The 21575-nt window shown below is 34.8% G+C and overlaps 3 protein-coding genes and 1 long non-coding RNA gene across 4 annotated transcripts; 2 read left to right on the top strand and 2 right to left on the bottom strand.

Moving 5' to 3' along the window:
- Positions 1 to 86: 86 nt before the first annotated feature.
- On the bottom strand, positions 87 to 4622 carry LOC140061951 (peroxisomal membrane protein PEX13-like). Its single transcript, XM_072107974.1, has 4 exons — positions 4543 to 4622; positions 2430 to 3226; positions 1950 to 2072; positions 87 to 1862 (listed from the first exon to the last, which is right to left on the bottom strand). Exons 1-4 carry the CDS (start codon positions 4620 to 4622, stop codon positions 1432 to 1434), a joined length of 1431 nt encoding a protein of 476 aa, XP_071964075.1. The 3' UTR covers positions 87 to 1431.
- Positions 4623 to 5567: 945 nt separating this feature from the next.
- On the top strand, positions 5568 to 10243 carry LOC140062797 (calcium and integrin-binding protein 1-like). Its single transcript, XM_072109130.1, has 6 exons — positions 5568 to 5704; positions 6100 to 6134; positions 6365 to 6612; positions 7098 to 7207; positions 7778 to 7866; positions 9429 to 10243. Exons 1-6 carry the CDS (start codon positions 5654 to 5656, stop codon positions 9448 to 9450), a joined length of 555 nt encoding a protein of 184 aa, XP_071965231.1. The 5' UTR covers positions 5568 to 5653; the 3' UTR covers positions 9451 to 10243.
- A 588-nt stretch (positions 10244 to 10831) lies between these two features.
- LOC140062527 (uncharacterized) lies at positions 10832 to 13235 on the top strand. Its single transcript, XR_011847493.1, has 2 exons — positions 10832 to 12101; positions 12889 to 13235. It is a non-coding gene; the product is annotated as an uncharacterized lncRNA (long non-coding RNA).
- A 3906-nt stretch (positions 13236 to 17141) lies between these two features.
- On the bottom strand, positions 17142 to 21519 carry LOC140062286 (alpha-2,8-sialyltransferase 8B-like). Its single transcript, XM_072108433.1, has 4 exons — positions 21506 to 21519; positions 19783 to 19887; positions 19557 to 19661; positions 17142 to 19048 (listed from the first exon to the last, which is right to left on the bottom strand). Exon 4 carries the CDS (start codon positions 18967 to 18969, stop codon positions 18526 to 18528), a length of 444 nt encoding a protein of 147 aa, XP_071964534.1. The 5' UTR covers positions 18970 to 19048; positions 19557 to 19661; positions 19783 to 19887; positions 21506 to 21519; the 3' UTR covers positions 17142 to 18525.
- Between the last annotated feature and the right edge of the window lie 56 nt (positions 21520 to 21575).

Here is a 21575-nt window from a genome sequence, read left to right as displayed (position 1 = left end):
TGCTTGCAATTTAAGCTTATTAATTAATCATTAATTATATGAAACGTATATAGTATTATGTATAATATATATCATAGATTATTATTATTGAATAATTGCATATACCTGTAAAGATTTATAAAGCATTTATAATATTAACTTGCTCGGTCTGTTAATCTGTCTGCTTAAATCGTACTGCGATACTTGGAAGAAGTATTTTTGTTATCTCTGTAGTCTTGTATCTGAAACTCCCAAGAAATGTTGCGGTAATTGGTAATCCCACAATTGGACTTTTCATAGTACTATATTTTAGAGAATATCAATTGTATTCAGTGACCTTCTAAAGGTGAGGTCAAATTGAGTTTTTGATAATCAAGACCATTATCACATGATCAAGACAGTTATCAATTGGGGTTTTTAAAACCGTTTATAAAATTGATTCTTTATAAAGAACTCGTTTCTATTTACACAAATCGCCATGCTGCCTCAATAATTTCATAATTACATCTTTATTCATCAAAAGATTATAAATGTATTACTATCACAGCTGTAATGATTTCACTACTGTACAAACCGTACTGAATAAACAATCTATTAAATTAATGATTTTTGTATGTATGTGTTTTTTTTAACGTTTTCAAACATTGATAGGTTAAAAAAAAGTAAAAAAAAAAAAAAGAAAAGCTATTAACCTGTGAGGTGCACTAGCTGGTCTCTTTGTTTTCATTTTATGGCCGACATGATTGTGAATCTGAATGATGGATGAAACTACAGTAAGCCAGGACTGTTTGCAATCATCTTTGGCATTGACCAAGGGCTTCTCTTGTCCAGTGCCCACCTTGACCAGAGGACAGGCACAAGCAAATACGTCTGAGGCAGATACTAGATGGAGGGGATGCCATAATAGTCAGCAGTGCTGGTATCAAATGCCTATGGGACCCCAGCATCATATTCATACAGCACCCGATATTCCCAGGTGGTCTCCCATCAAAGCTCTAACCAGGCCCAGAGTTGGCTTAACTTCGGTGATCAGACGGGAACCGGTGTTTCAACGTGGCAAGGGACACTAAACTGCTGGTAAACAGAATCCAGTTATGACGTTTTTGTTTGAATTGCTTTTACAAATATTAGTATATTATACTGTAGTATTATTCAAATGATGGTCAATTCAAAATAGTTTTATTTTAATAAATTTTTAAAATTTTAAAGATAGATTATATATGAATGATTGATATATCAATTTGAATACAGCTTCAATTTCTTCCTCTCTTGATTGTCTTTGACATATCAAAAATGTTTAGCTACGTCCATGGAGCATGGAAGAATGAGTTCATCCATGCATGGATACAAGGCCAATCCAATCACGATCAGGTTGATTTGACCTCTAATAATGCTTAATCAACTTGCAGGATTTGATTTCACCCTTTTACAGCAATATATCGCCATTTACTGCTATACGTCCGCTTCATTGGCGACATCCATTGTTGATTCTTGTTTAAAAGATAATCCAACGCTCTCTGTTGAGAGTGGCGCAACGTTTTTACCATCCTTTGATTTACAACATCCTCTTTTGGGTTCATTACCCACAGTAGTGGCATGGAACCCTTGACTGGAGGATAATTCATTGTCCTGTGTCACATCAGGAAATACTTGATCAAACTGAGAATCTGTCTGTAAATCCGTGACTGCTTCTGCTTGTGGTATTCCTCCCACTGCTGCTGATTGTGTTGCATCAATGGTCGTCTGCATCTGCTGCTGTTCCAATTGGACATGTTTCCTCCCTCTTCTTTTACCTAGAACTTTGATATAATTTGCAGGAACCAAGCCTATCGCTTTGCCATCTTTACTTGCTAATAACCAACCGCGAACCTTCGGTTGCATTTCTATAAACGAGGAATTATTAAAATAATTGTAAGCTAATGCAGTGTAGTAAGGCATTGTAAAATTTTGAAAGAAAATGAATGACGTACCTTTGGGAGCCAAGTTGATTACATCACCAGCTTTAATAGTAACCTCTTTGTTATTTGCAGCCTCAAAATCAAATTCAACACGTCCAACTACATGATCATCATCTCCACTTGCCCAAGCAACACCTGAAAACAAATCAAATAACTGCCATCAAGTACTGTACCATCAGATTCTCCTAAATACATTGTAACGCCTCTTTTAAGACACCCTATTTAAGGGACACTTTGTTGGGTCTCAAAGGAATTCTACTAACTAGAATGTCATGACAATGCAATTATAATTGGTTATCCATGAGTTTTTAAAACACAAAATTGTAATGGAATGGAGCCTATTAAGGGGACCACAACAAAGAAGAGAGAGAGATTGGACATAGTGTTTTTAAAATACATGGTGTCCCAAAGGAGAGGGAGATTTGTTATACCTCCCAGGTTCTACTGTGTAACAATTGGCAAGTTAAATTGTTAAAATAAAAGAAACATCACCTTTTGCTTCATTATCATAAGAGCACAGCAATTTCCAAATTAAATACGGTCCTCCTAGCACAACAGCCAAAAACAAAAAAACGGGCCACGACGGTGACCGCTGAGATTTTAAGTCCGGATTTGATTCATTCACTAAGGCACCATCCTGCAGTTCAGACCAAACATCTTCTTGGATGCCAGCCTGCCGGAGTCCTAGCAGAACCATTAACTTTCTCACAAAATAACGAAGTGTCCTGAACATTGCAAATGCTGTGAAAACTCTTACGAGATGCTGCTTGAGTCGTGAGAAATGATCAGCAACACCGAGCACTGCACGGAATGAGCTGTAGACAGCATTGAACGTTGACTCCATCATCATGCTTACTGACGCAAATGCTTGCACTATGCTTTCTATTGACTGAAATGCAGGACGACTGTTTTCTTCCGCTTGTTGTAGAAATTGATTGAAACCACTGTCCATGTTTTCCGCACTAAATCGTGAACCATTTGTTCCGTACATTCCTCCTCCATATGATCCGTACATACCACCACTTGACCCATACATTCCATAAGGGGAATAGCTACTACCGTACCCACTACCATATCCACCACCGTAGCCATACCCACCCATACCATATCCACCCATACCATAACGAGACATAGGAGAGTAGCCACCAATCTGAGTTTGCCTTGGTGGTAGGGAAGGTGGTGTTCTGCTTATACTTGGTGTGCCTAAGGTTCTACCATCCATCATACCTCCTCCTCCTGGTTGACAACATGGTGGTAACTCTGAAGCACGTTGAGACATCCCTGCAGATCTAATATAACAAAAAATTATAACAATTATCATAATCCATAAGAATTTTAAAATATACTTATTATTAATATGTCGTCTTAATGCACAAAGTGGATCCACACAGTTTCTGAGCTCTTTCTAGGCCTATCTAACAAGACTAAAGAAATGGTTTTAGAAAAGGTATCAAAACACATAAGCTATGTATATTAAACGATGAAGTAGAAGTTGTTAGTAGCTTTAAGTATCTAGGCACAGTAATCGATGAAAAAACTAAGTTAGTTACCACAAATTGTTATAAACGACTGTACTTTTTGATAAGATAAGAATTTCATGTGTGCAATAGGATCTTGACTTTATTTTATGAATCTGTTATTTTATCTGTTTTAACTTTTAATGCAATAGTTTGGTTCAACAATTTAAACCAGCAATGCATGAAAAAAGTACAAAGAATAAGTAAATCTGCCAAAAGGATAATAGGAAACGATATTAAGAAATCAGATGAAGTTGTTAACAACGCACTTACAAATAAACTTAAAGTTATTATGTTAGATGTTAGCCACCCCCTTAACCAGTACATTACGTTAAGCAGGTCTGGGCGCATTACATATCCTCGCTGGAACACTGAACGCCTAAGTAGATCCTTTCTGCCATCTGCTATGAGGCATTTTAATGTAATGTGGAAAAGATAAACGCAATAAGTATTTTAGCTGTATTTTTAACTCAATTTGTATTTTTTGTGCCCTCTTTTAACTTTTTATATGACATCTTTTTCTCAGTTTTATGTGATTTTATTCTTTTTTACTGTTTGTGCGACAATGTTTTTAGACAATTTTAATGTGTGTACTTTCAGCCAAAGTTTCAAGCCATTCATGAGTTTGACAATAAAGTTTATTGAATATATATATTGAATATATCTATTATGATACTGTATAATAATTATAATTACTATAGGCCTAGCTAGATAGTAGTACAGGCCTAGTTACATAGTAAATTAAATATCTTTATTATTATTAAATTATTATTAGGCTAACTTTTTAGTTTTAGGGCCTGCTATAGTACTACTAGTCTAGCCTATTCTACTAGCATACTACTACAGCTACACTCTAGCTTAGTTAGCCTTGCCTAGGCCTACCCTAACTTGCCGTACTATAAGGCTAGCCTACAGGCTAGGCCAAGACCCTAACTAGCTAGGGTAGCTAGCCTACTAGCTAGGCTAGAGCAGAGGCTTTAGGAATAGGGGCCTAGCCTTTTATGCCTAGGCCTAGCTAGTTCTAATAGCTAGGCTAGGCCTAGCTTACAATAAATAGTCTAGTTTATAATAAATCTAAAAATAAACACCCGCTTGCAATGGGCGAATAACCAGTCAATAAACGATTATTTGTTGCTCCTCTTTCCCATGGCTTTTGAGGAGCAGCCATTATTTATCAACTACTTATTATAGAGGGCAGTATTGGCAGAATATTAATTTTATAGATTAGCCTATACTACAAACTTTGATATTTTGGCTAATTTGCATATCCGAGGTGGACCACCACCCAGAGGGGTTTGATTTGTGAAATTTCATCTAAAATACTATCATGAGACCTTTATGTGAATGTTATTTAAAACGAACATTCATTTTATTTTTTAACAAGACAATCGAAAGCATTATAACATTTGATTTAAAAAAAAAAGTCTCCCTGACATGAAACATATTTGAAACTAAAGATTTTACATTTTAAACCAGATGGTTGCCCTAGTTTTCCCTTAAAAAATAACGTAGATAGGATAAAAAGGAATTATTTTATACCTCCACGGGATAAGGTCAAGATATGTGCACTTTTAAGACGCATGAAAGTATAATGAAACAAATTTTGAAAAACGTGGTTAAAAAAATTCAAACCCTGCAACATCAGTAAAAACGATTAGGTGGGTATCATTAATTAATTAATCCGACGTTAGGATTATGATTTATTTATCTAGATTTTATTTAATTATTTATCAGTATTTTAGGCTCCTACTTTTATATATTTTGACGCATCTCCTTTTAGTTTTTTAGATTCCAAGAAACACGTCACACAATCATAATTTAACGTGTTTTGAAATAATTTATTATATGATTTGCAAACTCGTTAAATTAAGGCGGGTGCACTGAGGTAGAGTAAATTCTTCATTGGCTTATAAAAAAGATTCGTGTGTTATTTAAAGGATCTTTGCATAACAAAAAAACATGTCGACAAAAAAACCTTATCTTGATGACTAGACTCTCTGATTGTGATGATTTGTAGCAACTTGATCTTTGTTTTTACGTAGGTGCTGCCAGGATTGAGGGCGTACCATTACATTTTTTTTGTTATGCAAAATAAATAAATAAATATTGATCTTTCTGTTGTGGCGATTTGACGTGCGTCTCGTCAACATCCGCTTTTTAGACCAAAGTCCATTTAAAGTTGTCTTTTTTGTTGCCAAAATGGGTAGTTCTCATAGCGTTTTTACCGAATCACAATTAGAAGAATATCAGGTAATTACTAATATAGTGTTTTCTGTTAAATATTAATGTTTAACCGGCCAAATAATAGCATAATAAGTTTAGAGAGGGCTAAGCCTACTACCACCACGCTGAGTCTCACAGCAGGTTTGCTTGCTTGGGGCGGCACCGTGGGGCACTTTGTACACTTGTTGGTTGAATAGGGCCTAGGGCATAAATGAAGTAGATTTTTGTATTGTAGACTGGCTACCTAGTCCTAGGCTATAGTGAAGTGTAGTTAAATAATATATTTATTTTAATATAGGAGGGCCTAAATTAATAACATTAACAATAATAATTCTTGTGTTGTTCTTCAGTAAAGTAGTTAAGGCCTAGAGAGGCCTACCTATTATATATTTAAATTATTTATTGTGATTTTTTTTTTACAGGAGTTGACATTCTTCAGCAAGAAAGAAATACTACAGTAAGTGATTTAGGCCCTATAAAATAAGAATAAAATAATATAATACCTGGCCAACATATGAAATTTAAATACAGTACAGTAAACCAGAATGAATGCTTAAATTGATATAATTTAACTCTATTATTAATAATAAAGGAACACTTTTGCGACACAGAGGTTTCCCCTTATTATAGAGGCTCTACTGTATGTAATATTCACTGTAAGTAATAATGTCAATTCCTCTTTTGCAGTGTTCATAAGAGGTTTCATCTCCTTGATCCTGATAAAGTAAGAAATGACAAAAATGCTAAGCTGAGTATGGACACGATTCTGACCCTACCGGAACTTCACGTGAACCCCTTCAAGGATCGGATCTGCGCCACGTTCTCGTCTAGCGATGACAAGAGTATCTCCTTTGAAGACTTTCTTGACATGATGTCTGTATTCAGTGACAATGCACCCAAATCTGTCAAGGCAGAATATGCTTTCAGGATTTACGGTAATTGTCATACTATAATGCTTGGTTGTCAAAAACTTTGTGCCCTAAATGTTTTCCAACCATGTCAACAATTTATGCAAACATGTGTTCACATGTATATACATATTCTTTTTTCCCAAAGCTTCTGTGTACCCTTTCCCATAGTTTCCCAAACATTGAAATTGTGTACAAGAAAAAATCTATACCAGTAATAACAATAACCGAGTATAGTCGCATACATGATTGTACTCTTACCCACCCAGCAACAGTTTTTATCAATCTTTTGTTTTGAGATGGTAGATGAATGAGTGTGATGTGTCTAAGGTACACAAGTTGTTACGGTCTGCTAAATTATCGTCCACACAGAAATCTTGCTAATATTACTTATGGTACAGAACTTGTGTCATAGTGTAAACATAACTTGAAATAGTAACTGCTCAAGAACAATACTGTATATGAATAACAAACAAGAATAATAATAATAATTTCTGTAATTTTTTTAAAAGATTTTGATGAGGATGATTTTATTGGTAGTAGTGACCTTCGAGAGGTCATCAATAGATTGACCGGTGAACAGACGTTAAATGACGAGGATATGCAACATCTTATTAACAATGTAAAGTGAAATATTTTCAATTGGATACACTTACCGATTCACCATTCTATATCTAGATTCTGTATTTATACAAAATATATAATACACCATCACATGTGTGTCTCATCTGATTTAACAAGTCCTAAATATTTCCTATGATGAAGTAAAGCTCTGTCTACACTATCAAATTTGTTGGGAAAAAAAAATGTGATGTGCCCATATATATATATGGACATGACCCTGCACGTTGTCTCATGTACTTTATACAATCAAGAATACTACCTACGACAATTACATATATTCTTTGAGAGGAGGCAGTCCCCACAAGCAAAAAAATACTGTCTACATTATCAAACTTTATATGACAACAAAAATGTTATATGTACCCCTATATGGACATGATGATGTCTATCACTACCATGTTTTAGCATATCACTACCATACTTTTGGCACATCACACTTTTTGTCAAACCAGCTTGATAGTCTAGACAGAGCTTAACAGACATGTGCTGTATCACAACATCTACAGAGAGGATAGGATGGGTATCAGCTAGTTTATGTTTAAATGATTGAACTCAATTTTATTTTTAGATTTTTGAAGAGGCTGATCTTGATGACGATGACCACCTGTCCTTTGCTGAATTTGAACATGTCATTTCAAAAGCACCTGACTTCATCAAGTAAGAACAGATATGATTAATAGCACTGTGCAGTAGAACCTCTCAATTGGGACGTTCCTTCAGAAGGCACCACTATTGAGGGGACATCCCTACTGAGGGGACATCCCTACTGAGGGGACAGCCCTACTGAGGGGACAGCCCTACTGAGGGGACAGCCCTACTGAGGGGAGAGCCCTACTGAGGGGACAGCTCTACTGAGGGGACAGCCCTATGCAGGGGACAGCTCTACTGAGGGGACAGCCCTGCTGAGGGGACACCACTATTGAGGGGACAGCCCTGTTGAGGGGACAGCCCGGTTGAGGGGACACCACTATTGAGGCGACAGCCCTGTTGAGGGGACACCACTATTGAGGGGACAGCCCTGTTGAGGGGACACCACTATTGAGGGGACACCACTATTGAGGGGACACCATTATTGAGTCGACAGCCCTACTGAGGGGACAGCTCTATGCAGGAGACAGTCCTGTTGAGGGGACAGCTCTATGCAGGAGACAGTTCTATTCAGGGGACACCACTATTGAGAGGACAGCCTTATTGAGGGTACAGTCCTATTGAGGGGACACCACTATTGTGGAGGCAGCCCTATAAAGGGAGACCTTGGTCCGAAAAAGATGGCGTACATGGCTAGATATTAAAACCCATGGTTTCTGAACTAAGACTTTGAAGGCTTGTATTCAGATGATAGGGAGCTTTTCAATTCAGGTCAATCAATGTTTCGTTGGTCATCGCTTGGACCTAGAAATCTTTAAACCTCTGTCGAGGTGAAGACACACGTCCAAATATCTAAGACGTATTTCGGTCGTTGTAAATCTCAAGCTCCCTAATACCTAACTTTGCCGAGTGGTTAAGGCTGTGATGTATTTCATAAGAATTGACCATTGAATATGGTGTGCCAAACAGATTCCGCATTTCTGCCTCCCAAATATGGTTATAGACATCGCTTTATTCATCCATAAATTTGGAAATTACAGTGTTCTTAGCTTTTTCTCTCAAAAAATATAAAAACAGAATTAACTAAAGACAAAAGAATATAACTAATAACAACATATCTTCTATTGAAAAGGCCAATACCTCTTGGAATGAAAGAGTTGGGATATCGGTTCGTGTTAGCCGCCGGTACCCTCAGTTTACCGCTCCGTTGTACTATGCAACTGCTAATAGTCGAATGCAACGGGTGACTTTCGTCAGACATTACGTCATCGAAGTTACCAACTAATCGCTCTTGGTAGACCGATTGCAGTTCTGTACCGATAATCCTCTCAAACTTATTAACAAACCTTTGTAGTCTGTCCCTATCACCTTGTGAGATGTTTCCACCCCAGCAAACCAACCTTTGTAGTCTGTCCCTATCACCTTGTGAGATGTTTCCACCCCAGCAAACCAAACAATAGCTATATTAACCAAGAATAATGGAATTATAGTAAGATAACAATATCTCTTTTCGTACAAAAAATGAATTCAGTTTCCTGAAGTTTTTCTGTCGGGATATTAGAATTCAGCACTTTTAATACTATATTATTAATATGATATCTCCAAATTAATATTATTACTTTTCCTTTCAGTTCATTTAAAATTCGATTGTAATGTTGCAGTTTGGAGGAATTTTATCATCATTTGTGGTGCAGGGATCAACTTTATTTAACCAAAGAAATGAAGCACAACATAATTTTTATAAGCAGGGAATGATTCATGTTCGTTTACTTCTGGTAGATCAACAAGTAGTTTTATTATCTTCGTCAATGTTTTTGTTTGCACTACCCTTATTTTCAATTGCAAGATTTATTAACTTTGATCACATGTCTGCTCAACTGTTTGATATGGACTCATGATAATTTATTTCCTGCGCTCTGATTAATTAGAGACAAAAACTTCTAGAATTAGCGATAGAAATGGATTTAGAAGATGGAAATAGCCAATACTTTCAATTTGTGCTAATCATTTTGCCGAGTGAAACCAAAAGCATAATACTATACATAGATAGTACATAGAAACATGCCATTGTGATAGAAATGTATGTAATGAAAATTTTAAATTTAATGTTTTTTATAGACCACCGTATCTATGGCCACACATGCCTTAATTTCATAATCAATTTTGTTATCATCAATTTATTATTTATAAAACCCATCAAAACAATATAGTAAATTATTAATTTTTAATATTTTTATATAGTATTTTATTGTCACATTTATATTAGCTGTTACAGCTTCCTCTAATAAACGCCCCTATAGAACATTGTTTAGAGAATAAACAACCCCATCAAATAAAGGCTTACTGTATTTTATCATAATTTATTTGATTATACACATTACCATTATACCCTAAAAAAAGCTTCAGGGCATTTATTCATATTAATACATATTCTTTTATGCACAGATATTGTATTCAATATATCTTTGTTTTTTTTAGTCGCGACTGCAGCCATGTATATGGCCTTGTTTGAATACGTGTTGAAAAACATTACAAAGGCCTGCTCAAGTTCATCAGACTAGAACGTAAATTACCTACCTTAGTGTTATCTTACCTTAAGCTATTTCTACAAAAAAAAGTTATATGCCCAAATATAGTAGTGATATGCTTAAATATGGTAGTGATATGACTTTATAATGTCTATATATGGGCATATTTTATTGTCACATAAAGTTTGATAGTGTAGACAGGGCTTTAGTGACAGTATTGTTTTACCCGTGGGGACTGGCTCCTCTCAAAGAATATATGTAATTGTCATAGGTGGTATTCTCTATTGTATAAACTCCATGAGACAACGTGTGGGGTTGTTTGTTCAAAACCTTAATCACCCTTTTATATAAAACAAGAAGAGACTCTGAATGATGAGGGATATTGAAAAACGCTGAAACTGAGCAGGCCCGTAGCCAGGGGGGGTTTTTATGGTTCGGGCGAACCCCCCTTTACAGCGACCCCCCCCCCCCCCCCCCCCTTAACCGACTGCGAACCCTATCCCCGACATCCACAATACCTCACCACACCCTCATCTCTGAAAATCCTCCAAATACGTGCCCCACAATACAAAAGGTTGTTTGTAAATTGAAAAATTTGTAAACTCATTTGAATAACTCATACCTTATTGTTAAACAAATGAATTGGTTGCCGATTTTCACCTGAAAAATAATACGAATTTTTGGTCCCAGGATGTAACATGATATTGACGCGAGCTTGGGCACGAACGAATCGTACAAAGAACACCGCTAGACAACCGCGTACCTATTGTTTCGATCACTGGCAGTCAGCATGCATAAAGTATATAGCCTTCCGACGTACATCAAAAAATGGAACGCGGCGGTTACCTACAATATTTATGTGTGGCTATGAAGTATAGTGTATCATCATCATAGAGGATTATAGTGAATTTAATATATTACACTATAATATCTATGGTATCATGTACTGTAGTTTACATTAGGCCTATGGCATTCGATTATTTTTTTCTAGACCACCAGCCGATACGTAGGCCTACTCAACTGTATCAATACCACCTATTTACATTGATATATTTAGTTTCCTCAACAAATTACTGTAAATAAATATAGATAGAGCTATCAGGGGCGGTCGCAGGACTATTTTAAGAGGGTTGCCCAAAGACTCCAGGGCTGTAGACACTGAGTATTTGAGCAAGCAAATTGTTAAATGACACCCCTAAATGGCCGCAAATAGTACTCTCGCACGTAAATTTATGATAATTTTTTTTTCGTTCAATGCAAACGTCGCGGGGAAGTCTCCGATTAAGGTACTTTTGGTACGGTAATACATTCTAATAACTGTACTCAATTAATGTAAATTAATTATCAATTAATAATTTTAAAAAGTTGTACAAAAAATATGAAACAGTTGCTATAAATATATTGAGCAAAAGGTTAAATTGTATAATTTGGAATTTTAATTCATTTAAAAATGCTAAATAAAGTCAGATGTTAAAACCACATTTTCCAAAAATTCATTTTCATTTATCCACTATAAACTTTACAAAAGTGTTGTTTTAAACCACACTCAGATCAAAATAAAACAAAGAAAATAATGATAGGAAATTTGCAGAAAGAAGCAAACTTTGCTCTGTTACCGGTATAACACGGTTCAAATTTTGGAACGTCTATAAATTACTACGGAAATTCGGCCTATTTACGACGAACGTACGGAAATGAAGATAAATAGGGTACTACACGCATCGGAAATACAACACTATACGCACAATTATGATTTGGCCTAAACATTGGCCTTAGGTCGTGTTTATACAACACCCTAAATTTGAACACGGCTTAAATTTTTAGCGTGTTGTTCGGACCGAGGTCAACCCACCTTAACGTTTGCTGTTTATACTAGAAATCACGATACCGTGTTGTACCGGAAGTTTCATCAACACGCAGTGCATGCTAGGATAAAAGGTCAAATCGTTGATCGCTTGAATTGAATTGTTGGCTGGGTTGTTGTCAACAAATCATCGTCGCCTCCTCGCTGTCCGATGTATTCGCGCGGTTTTTACCATTTTCATTATTGTATTCGTTCACGTTTGCATTGTTGTTTATTTTGTTCTCGGTTCATTTAAATTAATAAAAGTTATTTTAAGGGTTTCATTGTTTCATCTATACACTATGGAAGAAGATGCCATTTTTGCGATGTTATTTTTTATTCTGTTTGGAGTGGGAAACGATAGTCTATCTATAGAGGCCTACTACCACTACGAGTTGGCCCTACCAGGCTAGGCGTAAGACGTGGTAGGAGGATGATTGCTGGCAGCGAAGCAGCAATAAATGGGCCCAATCTTGTTAGACGTCGCATGACATGATTGATATTACGACCTGTTTTAACGAGAGGTCAAAATATACCCTGAGGACACTTCCAACACGGTAACGGCGACCGGGAATCCACCAAATTTTAGGATTCAGCCAAGTAGCCTTTTTTGCAATTAAAATCTCATTACACGGAATCTCTTTGTTGTTATACAACACACTTCTCGTCCAGGCGTGTAGAATATGCGTGTAATAGCGTGTTGTATAAACGCGCCCTTAGATTATGGAAAACCCCCGGCAAAACGCAATAATTATGGACAAATCGATTATTAGCCTTGGCAATATGCTTAATATTTAAAAGGAATGAATATAGGCTATATTTCGTTTGTCGATGAATTTTTTAAATCATGTGTGAATGATTGATCCATTAGAGGTAATCTGTGATGGTTCTAGTAACACTGCTATGCGTGCGTAATTTGTGAATAACGTAGTATAGTAGTATGCTACATACACGAGCCTAGATAGGGAGGATCTGTACTGTCGTTCATTGCGAGAGGAGGGGGAAGTCCGGTAATGTGTCATGAAAAATGTAACAAGCCAGAGATGAAATAAAATTACTAACATTTAGCTGATTGTCGTTGTTTTAGTCGTCGTCAGAAGTTTATCGACCGACATCTATTTCTCATGTGTAGTAGAGCGTTTCTTTGATTGAATAATTGTTTTTGCATTATAACACAAGTTCATTTTGGATTTTCAGTAAATTACCAATTGTTTATTCAAAGTCAAACTGTAACTAATCCCTCACTATTCAATCAAAATGTTATTATACTACTATATTGTTGAAAATGGATTGCGTGACTTGAAAATAGATTGATAGTAAAATATAATAAAGACACGTTCTTGTCTGGTTATTAGGTATGCATGCTCTGATAAAGCAGAGGATTATTTTTGTAGCGTTCCATTTAAAATAGATTTTATTACAAAGAAATATTTTGGTTGTGAAGGTCGTTTTAACAATTAGGCTAATATCAAAACTGTCAACAATGATAAAATGCCCTGCAACTCTGTAACTACTTTATGACTAAGCCTATCAAGTTCTGTGTCCGGATGGTATACGATGAAATGGAACTCAATTTCAATTTAGTGGCAGAAACAACATTTAGTATGAAATTAAGGCTGTTGCCCGGGCCACAAAGGAAACACAGTGACAGTGGGACAGTGACCCAAATACTTAGTGTCCGAACCCCCCCCCCCCCCCCCCCTTGACAGATCCTGGCTACGGCCCTGCTGAGTATGTTCAATCTGGTGAATAAGTAAGACCTCTATCATAACGCCTCAAGTTCTTCTGTCTTTAAAGCTCTGTCTACACTATCAAACTTTATGTGACAACAAAATGTGGTGTGCCCATATATGGACATGATGATGTCATATCACTACCATTTTAATCACTACTAAATTTGGGCATATAACTTTTTGTCACCACTATATTTGAGCATAAGAGTTGAATGAGGTGAATACAGTATTTCACAGCTAAATTCACACTCGTTTCCATGGATAAATAAGGTTTCACTGAATGGTACAGTGTGAATGCAGGTTAATCCAGGGAGGTATACTACCTCCCTGCTTAATCCTACCATGGAGCACTCCACTCCATTATCCTATACAATACATTAATTCGTTCTTTATAACATGATTAGGTATCTTCAATGTAAAGAGTTTATGTTTGCCTTCACCCCTGTTTGCTAATGGTTGAATCCATCCAAAACAAATTATAATTTCCTTCTTTTTGTTTGCTAACATAGTGATAATATTATTACCGTAGTTCACTACAATAAATATATACTGCTGCTTACAGCAAACAATGAACTTTGAATTACTGATTGAATGTTTACAGGACATACGATACAAACTCTAAAATGATACCAGAAACAGATTGATCGATAAAGTCTTATAACATGAATACATTATTGTAACTTATGATTAAATTTGTGCCTATTATTCTGGATTTTCTTATAATTATATTGTTAAACTAATTTAGAAAAATACATTGAAGTAAATTATAAAAAGAAGTAATGATAATAAAATTTATTTATTTCCGCCAAAATAGATCTACAATTACAAAATAAATAGGTGAATCATTTATTCTAAATATTTTATTTATTTATTTTTTATACTGGGTTGCCTCTTCAGTCTAAGAAGGTTCTTCCTAAGGGCCCAGTTTGTGACAGTGGCAATTCTGTGTGTGAACTAGTACACCAGGGTAACCCCCTACTCGTCTCGAAAGATGTACTAGGTTCTTTAAAGTGCACATGAGCTAGATGTACACTGGACCACGGTTTATAGTCCTTATCCGAGAAGACTTGTTCTATACCAGTGGGACAGCCAGTCGACAAATCGTGTCAAATTTCGACTCGGAGAGGGCGCCCTACTTTTCTAATTTAGTTGAAAATTGCTAAATTTTAGGGTGTTAAAACACAATATTTGTAAATTTAGCTGATTATCGGAAAAATATTGTTAGTGAAATAAATTCATAAATGGTTTTAATATATTATCATGTAAAATTAAATGTATTTGAACAAAACGATAATCTGTAATTTAACGGCAAAATCAACCAATGTCTTTTTTCCGAAATTGTACCCTAGAAAATCATTAAAATAAAATGTTTAGAAAAATTGAACAGTCCTGAATTTAAAATCCCTGTTAGAAAAATTAATAATCTACAGAATACGAAATTAAGATACAAAATTCGGTGGTTGGGATGCAGCTCCGACTATTCAAACTAAAGGTACCACTATTTGTTCCATCGAAAACTAGCGAAACCGCCATTTTGTAAACTCATCGTCATCGTGTTTATGAATTTATTTATAGCGAACGATATACGCGATGTTTATAATTGTCCGCGTATAAGAATTCATATAAATAAATACATTCCAATACAACGTATATTATTACTTGTTTATTTATCACAGTATACATGTTAGTTGAGGAATATTTATCATAACTATTATAATAGCTTTTATACGAGTCCGAGGCCTAGCCCTATTAGCGAGCGATTGTTCCAGGGGCGGAAAGTCACTTAGTGACGTTGTGGTCGGGCGCGTCGGGCCTAGCTAATATTAATAATATGACCTGAAATAAGCGGCTAACAAGAACTGTTATATACTTGCTTACAATTGTTTTGCTATTGATGAACAAACAAGCAATTAGATTGAATAACAAATTATTTATTCATTTTTTTGGGGTAAAAACATGTACAAACTAGTACTGTATAATATAAATTAATACATTGTAGTATAAATATTAAACTAATACAGTATTAATAATAATAAAATATAAAATAGGCCTAACATACAATAAATATTCAATTTTTAAGGTCTACCACATGACAATAACATAATTTACAGAGTATAGTGTAGTAGGTTTGCATTCAACATAAATATTTGTATTGTAATATTCATCTAAATCCTCTGCAACATACATTTTTGTAATTCAACATTTTGTTTTAAATAATTAAATTATAGTTTGGGTATGACAATGTCGGTAGGTACCGGTGTCATCTTTTTATCCACTTCACTCTCAGTTTGAAGTCACAAAGAAAAAGAACTCTGCATCATCAACGATTCCTGAAAGTGTCAGAAAAAAATAATAAATATTATTTTAAAAAATGTTAATGTCTGGTTGTATATATAATTATAATATTATATGATGACATAAAAGTAAGGCAAATGGAAGCTGTATTTTATTAATTAAATTAGAGTATTTACTATTATTATTTATAATCTAGGCCTAGGCCTACTAGTAGCCTAGCTAGGCATCTATTGAGCCTAATAAATCAAATAATATATTAATACTGATTGAAAAAAAGTATTTTTTTGGGGGGATCAGATCACCAGGCTAGGCCGGCCAGGACCAATGATACTCGTAATCAGTACAACTTAACGACTATCGGATCAGCATCAACACAGTACAACACACGTCTCGCTATCGCCTATACTGACACACGTGTCTCGCGTTGCCGAAACCACGCTCACAGCTAGAAAATGTACCTACCTTTCGAGGCCTGAGAATACACCAACAAATTTTGAACAGGATAGAAATATATCATACTCGATTAAACTAATATTATTCTTGATAAAACAATTGATTATAATTGTTTTAATTTGTTGGGATGCACCTCCGACTATTCAGAAAATGGACAACAAAACAGTAGTCAAATCGTACCACATTTATAAATTTCACGAGTCCCGACTTCAGTCGCCGAATGTATTGTATTAGCTTCGGTTTCTTTGAAAGAAACCGATTGGTTATTCAATTATACTTATTAGGAAATGCTTTTACCATAATAGGTAATGTTGGGCGGTTCTTAAATATTCATGAGAGCTTAAAATAAAACAGCACTTATTTGCTAGGCGACGAAAAATCGTGGTTTCAGTTTTCAACGATAGGTGGCGCTTCAAAATCGTCAATGCGGAAGTAAGTCGATTTTACACGATTTAACGGTCAAAACGCAAAGTGGCTTTCCCACTGATACTAATAAAAACGACATAGGCCTACAGGAAGCAGACGACAGAGTTAAAGTTTTTCACTGCCCTTTGTTGATATGGCATGCTTATAAGTTTTTAATTAACTTAAAGTTGTTTAATTTGAATTTAATGTATTTGCAGAAATACAGGTATAGGTAGCTAACTTAACTTGACGATGGAGAGTTCGCATACAAATTGGGAGATTGTTCCAAATGACATTAACAATAATAATAATATGCAAGGCTGATATAATACACACTAGGACGATAACGACCGCCCATGCTTACATAAACAAAGAAATGATAATAGATTTATTCTAAAACTATTGGCTACTTTATTTTACCAAATAAATAATAATTATTTGTTTTCATTTCACTAAACTAAATCACATGTTAATACACCAGATCGTCAATATCGTTTATACTAAATATTATACACGTTGAATTAAAACAGGTATAGGTTAAATTTATGTTTGATTTCGTTTGTAGTTATATACAGTATAACGTGTTAAGCTTGGTTCCCACTAGAACGTAACGCAAGGACGTAAACGCAACGCAAGCGTTTTAACCAATGACAAGCGAAGTTATAAAGCTTGGTTCCCACTAGAACGTAACGCAAGGACGTAAACGCAACGCAAGCGTTTTAACCAATGACAAGCGAAGTTATAAACAAGTATACTTAGACTACAACGCAGTGTTGGATGGGTGCGAATGTTGAAAAAGTGGACCAAAAAGAAGCTGAAGAGAGGTGTGGATTAATGTTTAGAGGGTTGGACTCATGCAGGTAGGCCATCTGATCAATTAATGTAGAGGACATGATGGTTGGGATGAGGTGCTAAAAGTGTACAAATATGGAGCTATCGAAAATTGCACAGAGGTTTAAATTAATGCAAGTATAACATCCACCAGCAGAATGTACAGTAAAATTTGTTTAAGATATTGCACTGTGTCTGTGCTATTTCTTCAGCAGAGGCGGTTTTCCCGGATTAGTGTTGTGAATGCCATTTGTTAAGTTGAGTCTTTGCCTATAGGCCTATGCTTGGTTCGATCAACACAATTGAGAGAATAGGAATCGGTTAATAAAATATTGAACTTGTAAGGTTTGTTGGGCCGCCGCCTAACAAGATAAACGTTGATGTAGGCATATAAACAATGTTTGTTGCATATATGCTTAAGCCTAATGGAACAGGATACTGTATTATATCCTATCCTTGTGGATGTGGAGGCCTATGCTTGCAATAGTTCTGATAACGATACCAACACCGGACGGAACCGTACCAGAACAGGTGTGAAAGACAATTTATTGAGCATGCTTTATTCTTGTCAACTTATCAATCAATTTTTGTATATAATATTGTTCATATTGCTAAAGTGAAAAAGATAGTTTAGTTTCACTTACTCAGTTGTAGACAATGGCTTTGTAGGAAAACCGATTCGGAAAGGTATTGAGTGATTTCTGATAAAAGTCGATAGCGCATAATATTGCTTTTGACGAACACTTGGAGAAAAAACCCGTGAAAACCATAATATGGTATCATTCAATACTTTAACTTTCTTCAAATATGTAGGACTACATGTAGTATTTTCAAAACAATTAGTTATTGTCTTGACTAATTCGCCATTAATGGACATCAAGTTTGTCTTTGTACCAACATCATTCTCAAAGCCTTCGGTTGGTGCCATGTTGTTTCTTAAAACAAAGTCATGTTCATCAATTTCCTCTCCACAATGACTATGTTTTAACACTCCTGAATTGCCTACAATAGCGCATGTGTCGTATGTCCCTAAAGGAGGAGATTCTTTGGGACGGGTCTTTCGATTGGACCAATTTTTAAACATATCACTATGTAAATTTCCATCATAAAGTAGAATACACAACTTGGCGTCAAACCGTTTATTATATTTCACGATCTTCTGTCTGTTAAAATAGAAAAAAAAGTGTTTTGTAGGATGGTAGGCTACACTATTTCCATTCAATATTTCTGCAAAAATGGCTTGTCTATCATAAAATCATCATGCGCAGTTAGTTACATCTAAAAATTGTTTATTATTATTATTTTTGTTTTTAAATTATATTATGCTGCAAATATGCTATAGGCCTACTACATAATGAAATACGATGACAAAAAAGCTGATGGATAAATTTAATACAATATACAAGTAAAGCTCTGTCCACACTATCAAACTATCAAAAAAAGTATGATTTACCCAAATATGGTAGAAATATGACATCATCATGTCCCTATGGGCATATCACATTTTCTTTTCACATAAACTTTGATAGTGTAGACAAAGCTTTAGATACAAGAAACAAATGATATTTAATCATTCTTGTGCCGATGACGATATTCAATTATGTCCAAAATACTTTTCTATTATTAGGCCTGTATTTATAATTATACTGTAATGTTTAGAAAATATCTTACTTGAACTTTACAAGAGCTTGTTGGTTAATATGTCTACTGAACTTCTCTGATAGACTTAGTTCCGTGTGTGTGCTGAAATTTGAATTGTTGACACCTACCAGCCCACTGAAAAAAACCGGAAAAAGTGATGTTTATTTTTTGCTGAGTGGAAGGCCTACTGCATATATTTATATTTTTTAGTGAAATACTGTTCTATTATTAATTTAGTTTTAACAAAATATCTTACTTGAACTTCACAAGAGCTTGTTGGTTAATATGTCTACTGAACTTCTCTGAGAGACTTAGTTCCGGGTGTGTGCTGAAATTTGAATTGTTTACACCTACTACCAGCCTATTGAAAAAAGGGATATGTGACTGATATACTCATCTTTAAACAAACGGCAAAAGTGGTGTTTATTTGTTGTTAATTAGGGAGAGATAGCGAGGTAGAGGAAATTTGATTGTATTAGTTTTGCAGTAAAATGTATTATAGAAGTTTAATGTAGTCAACTTGAGTCGCTTATTTTCTACATTTCCTTATATACACACATAAAATGAGTAGTTACTGGAATATAATAGATATAAACTTGAAAAGGGGAAATGATTTAATATAATTAATAGCTTAAATGATGTAATACGGTATGCATTAAAGCATTTTGGTAATATTAACCCATGGACCTAAATTATAGGTCCATGATTATACAAATAATTAGTAATATATCTGATCTACAGTTCTGACAACTTTTAGCAAACTATTAAGGGATGCAATTATACTAACCACCACTATAACAAGTTTAATGTAGGCTAAACAATCCGGGTAGACATTTTTTATTCCGTTTTTGTTATTGATTTTTAAAACTAAAATAAAAAAAAAAAAAATAAATCAGATACTGATAGAAAAGAAGCATTGTAGCTGAACGAAAAATATTCATGAGCGCCGTTGTTACCATAGCTCCACGGTTAAACCATCAAGACAATAAAATACAATGAATAACAACTCCAATTTCATACATTTCTTTTGAGGCGTTTTGTTAAGAAGTAATGGCGACTGTATAGTGACTATATGGGGCATTCCTTTGGTGGAAACGCTTCAATAATGGAATTGGTTTTATACATTTTCCCTTTTTCACGTTAGGCTTTGTGCACTATTTTTTTCTATTAGCTAAAACCTACTGTACTGTAATGATGTTTAGACAACTAGAAAAGCATTAGAATGTGTATTAACATTACAAATGAACAATTAATTACTCAGAGAGAATGAGAAAAGAAAGTATATATGACTCTGATATTAATAATATATAATAACAACAATTATTGCACAAAACAGAACAAGTATGGCACGCCATATGTCATTTATTCAAGAGAGATCTTAGTTTTTAATAGAGATATCTTAGTTTTTAATAGAGGTCTTAGTTTTAAATAGAGATATCTCTATAAAGAATATAGATAAGATATCTCTATTAAGTAGAGATTCTCTATTTAAAACTAAGACCTCTATTAAAAACTAAGATATCTCTATTTAAAACTAAGATACCTTAGTTTTAAATAGAGATATCTCTATTAATGGAGATATCTATAGTCTTCCATAAACAAGTTTTAATGTAGCCTACAGTAGCTTTTTAAGCTTTGTTTAGGCCTAAGGAGAGTTATTACGCATTCATACTCAGATCGTGAAACTAAAGTGATTTTGCTATCTAACACAAATGTTTCTTTGTAATCATTTTCCTATTCAGCATCTCTTTGTTGTTTTTGAATACATGTTGGAAAACATTACATCAAAGGCATTTTGATAAATCCACTTTGATAAACAATACTTGAATGAGGTGAATATAGTATTTCAGCTCAGTCACACTTGTTCCATTTCCATGGATAAATAACTATTTCACTAAATGATACAGTGAGAATGTACTTGAATCCTATACTATAAATCAATTCGTTCTTTGTAACATGATTAGATATTTTTTAATCACCTCCTGTTTCCTGGTTGAATACATTTAAAAACAAAACGGCCAGAAAAGTTAGCAGAGCTTTCGGGCAACA

This window comes from Antedon mediterranea, chromosome 11, assembly GCF_964355755.1.
Source record: "Antedon mediterranea chromosome 11, ecAntMedi1.1, whole genome shotgun sequence".
Lineage (NCBI taxonomy): Eukaryota > Metazoa > Echinodermata > Crinoidea > Comatulida > Antedonidae > Antedon > Antedon mediterranea.
This window is presented reverse-complemented; position numbering and strand designations above follow the sequence as displayed.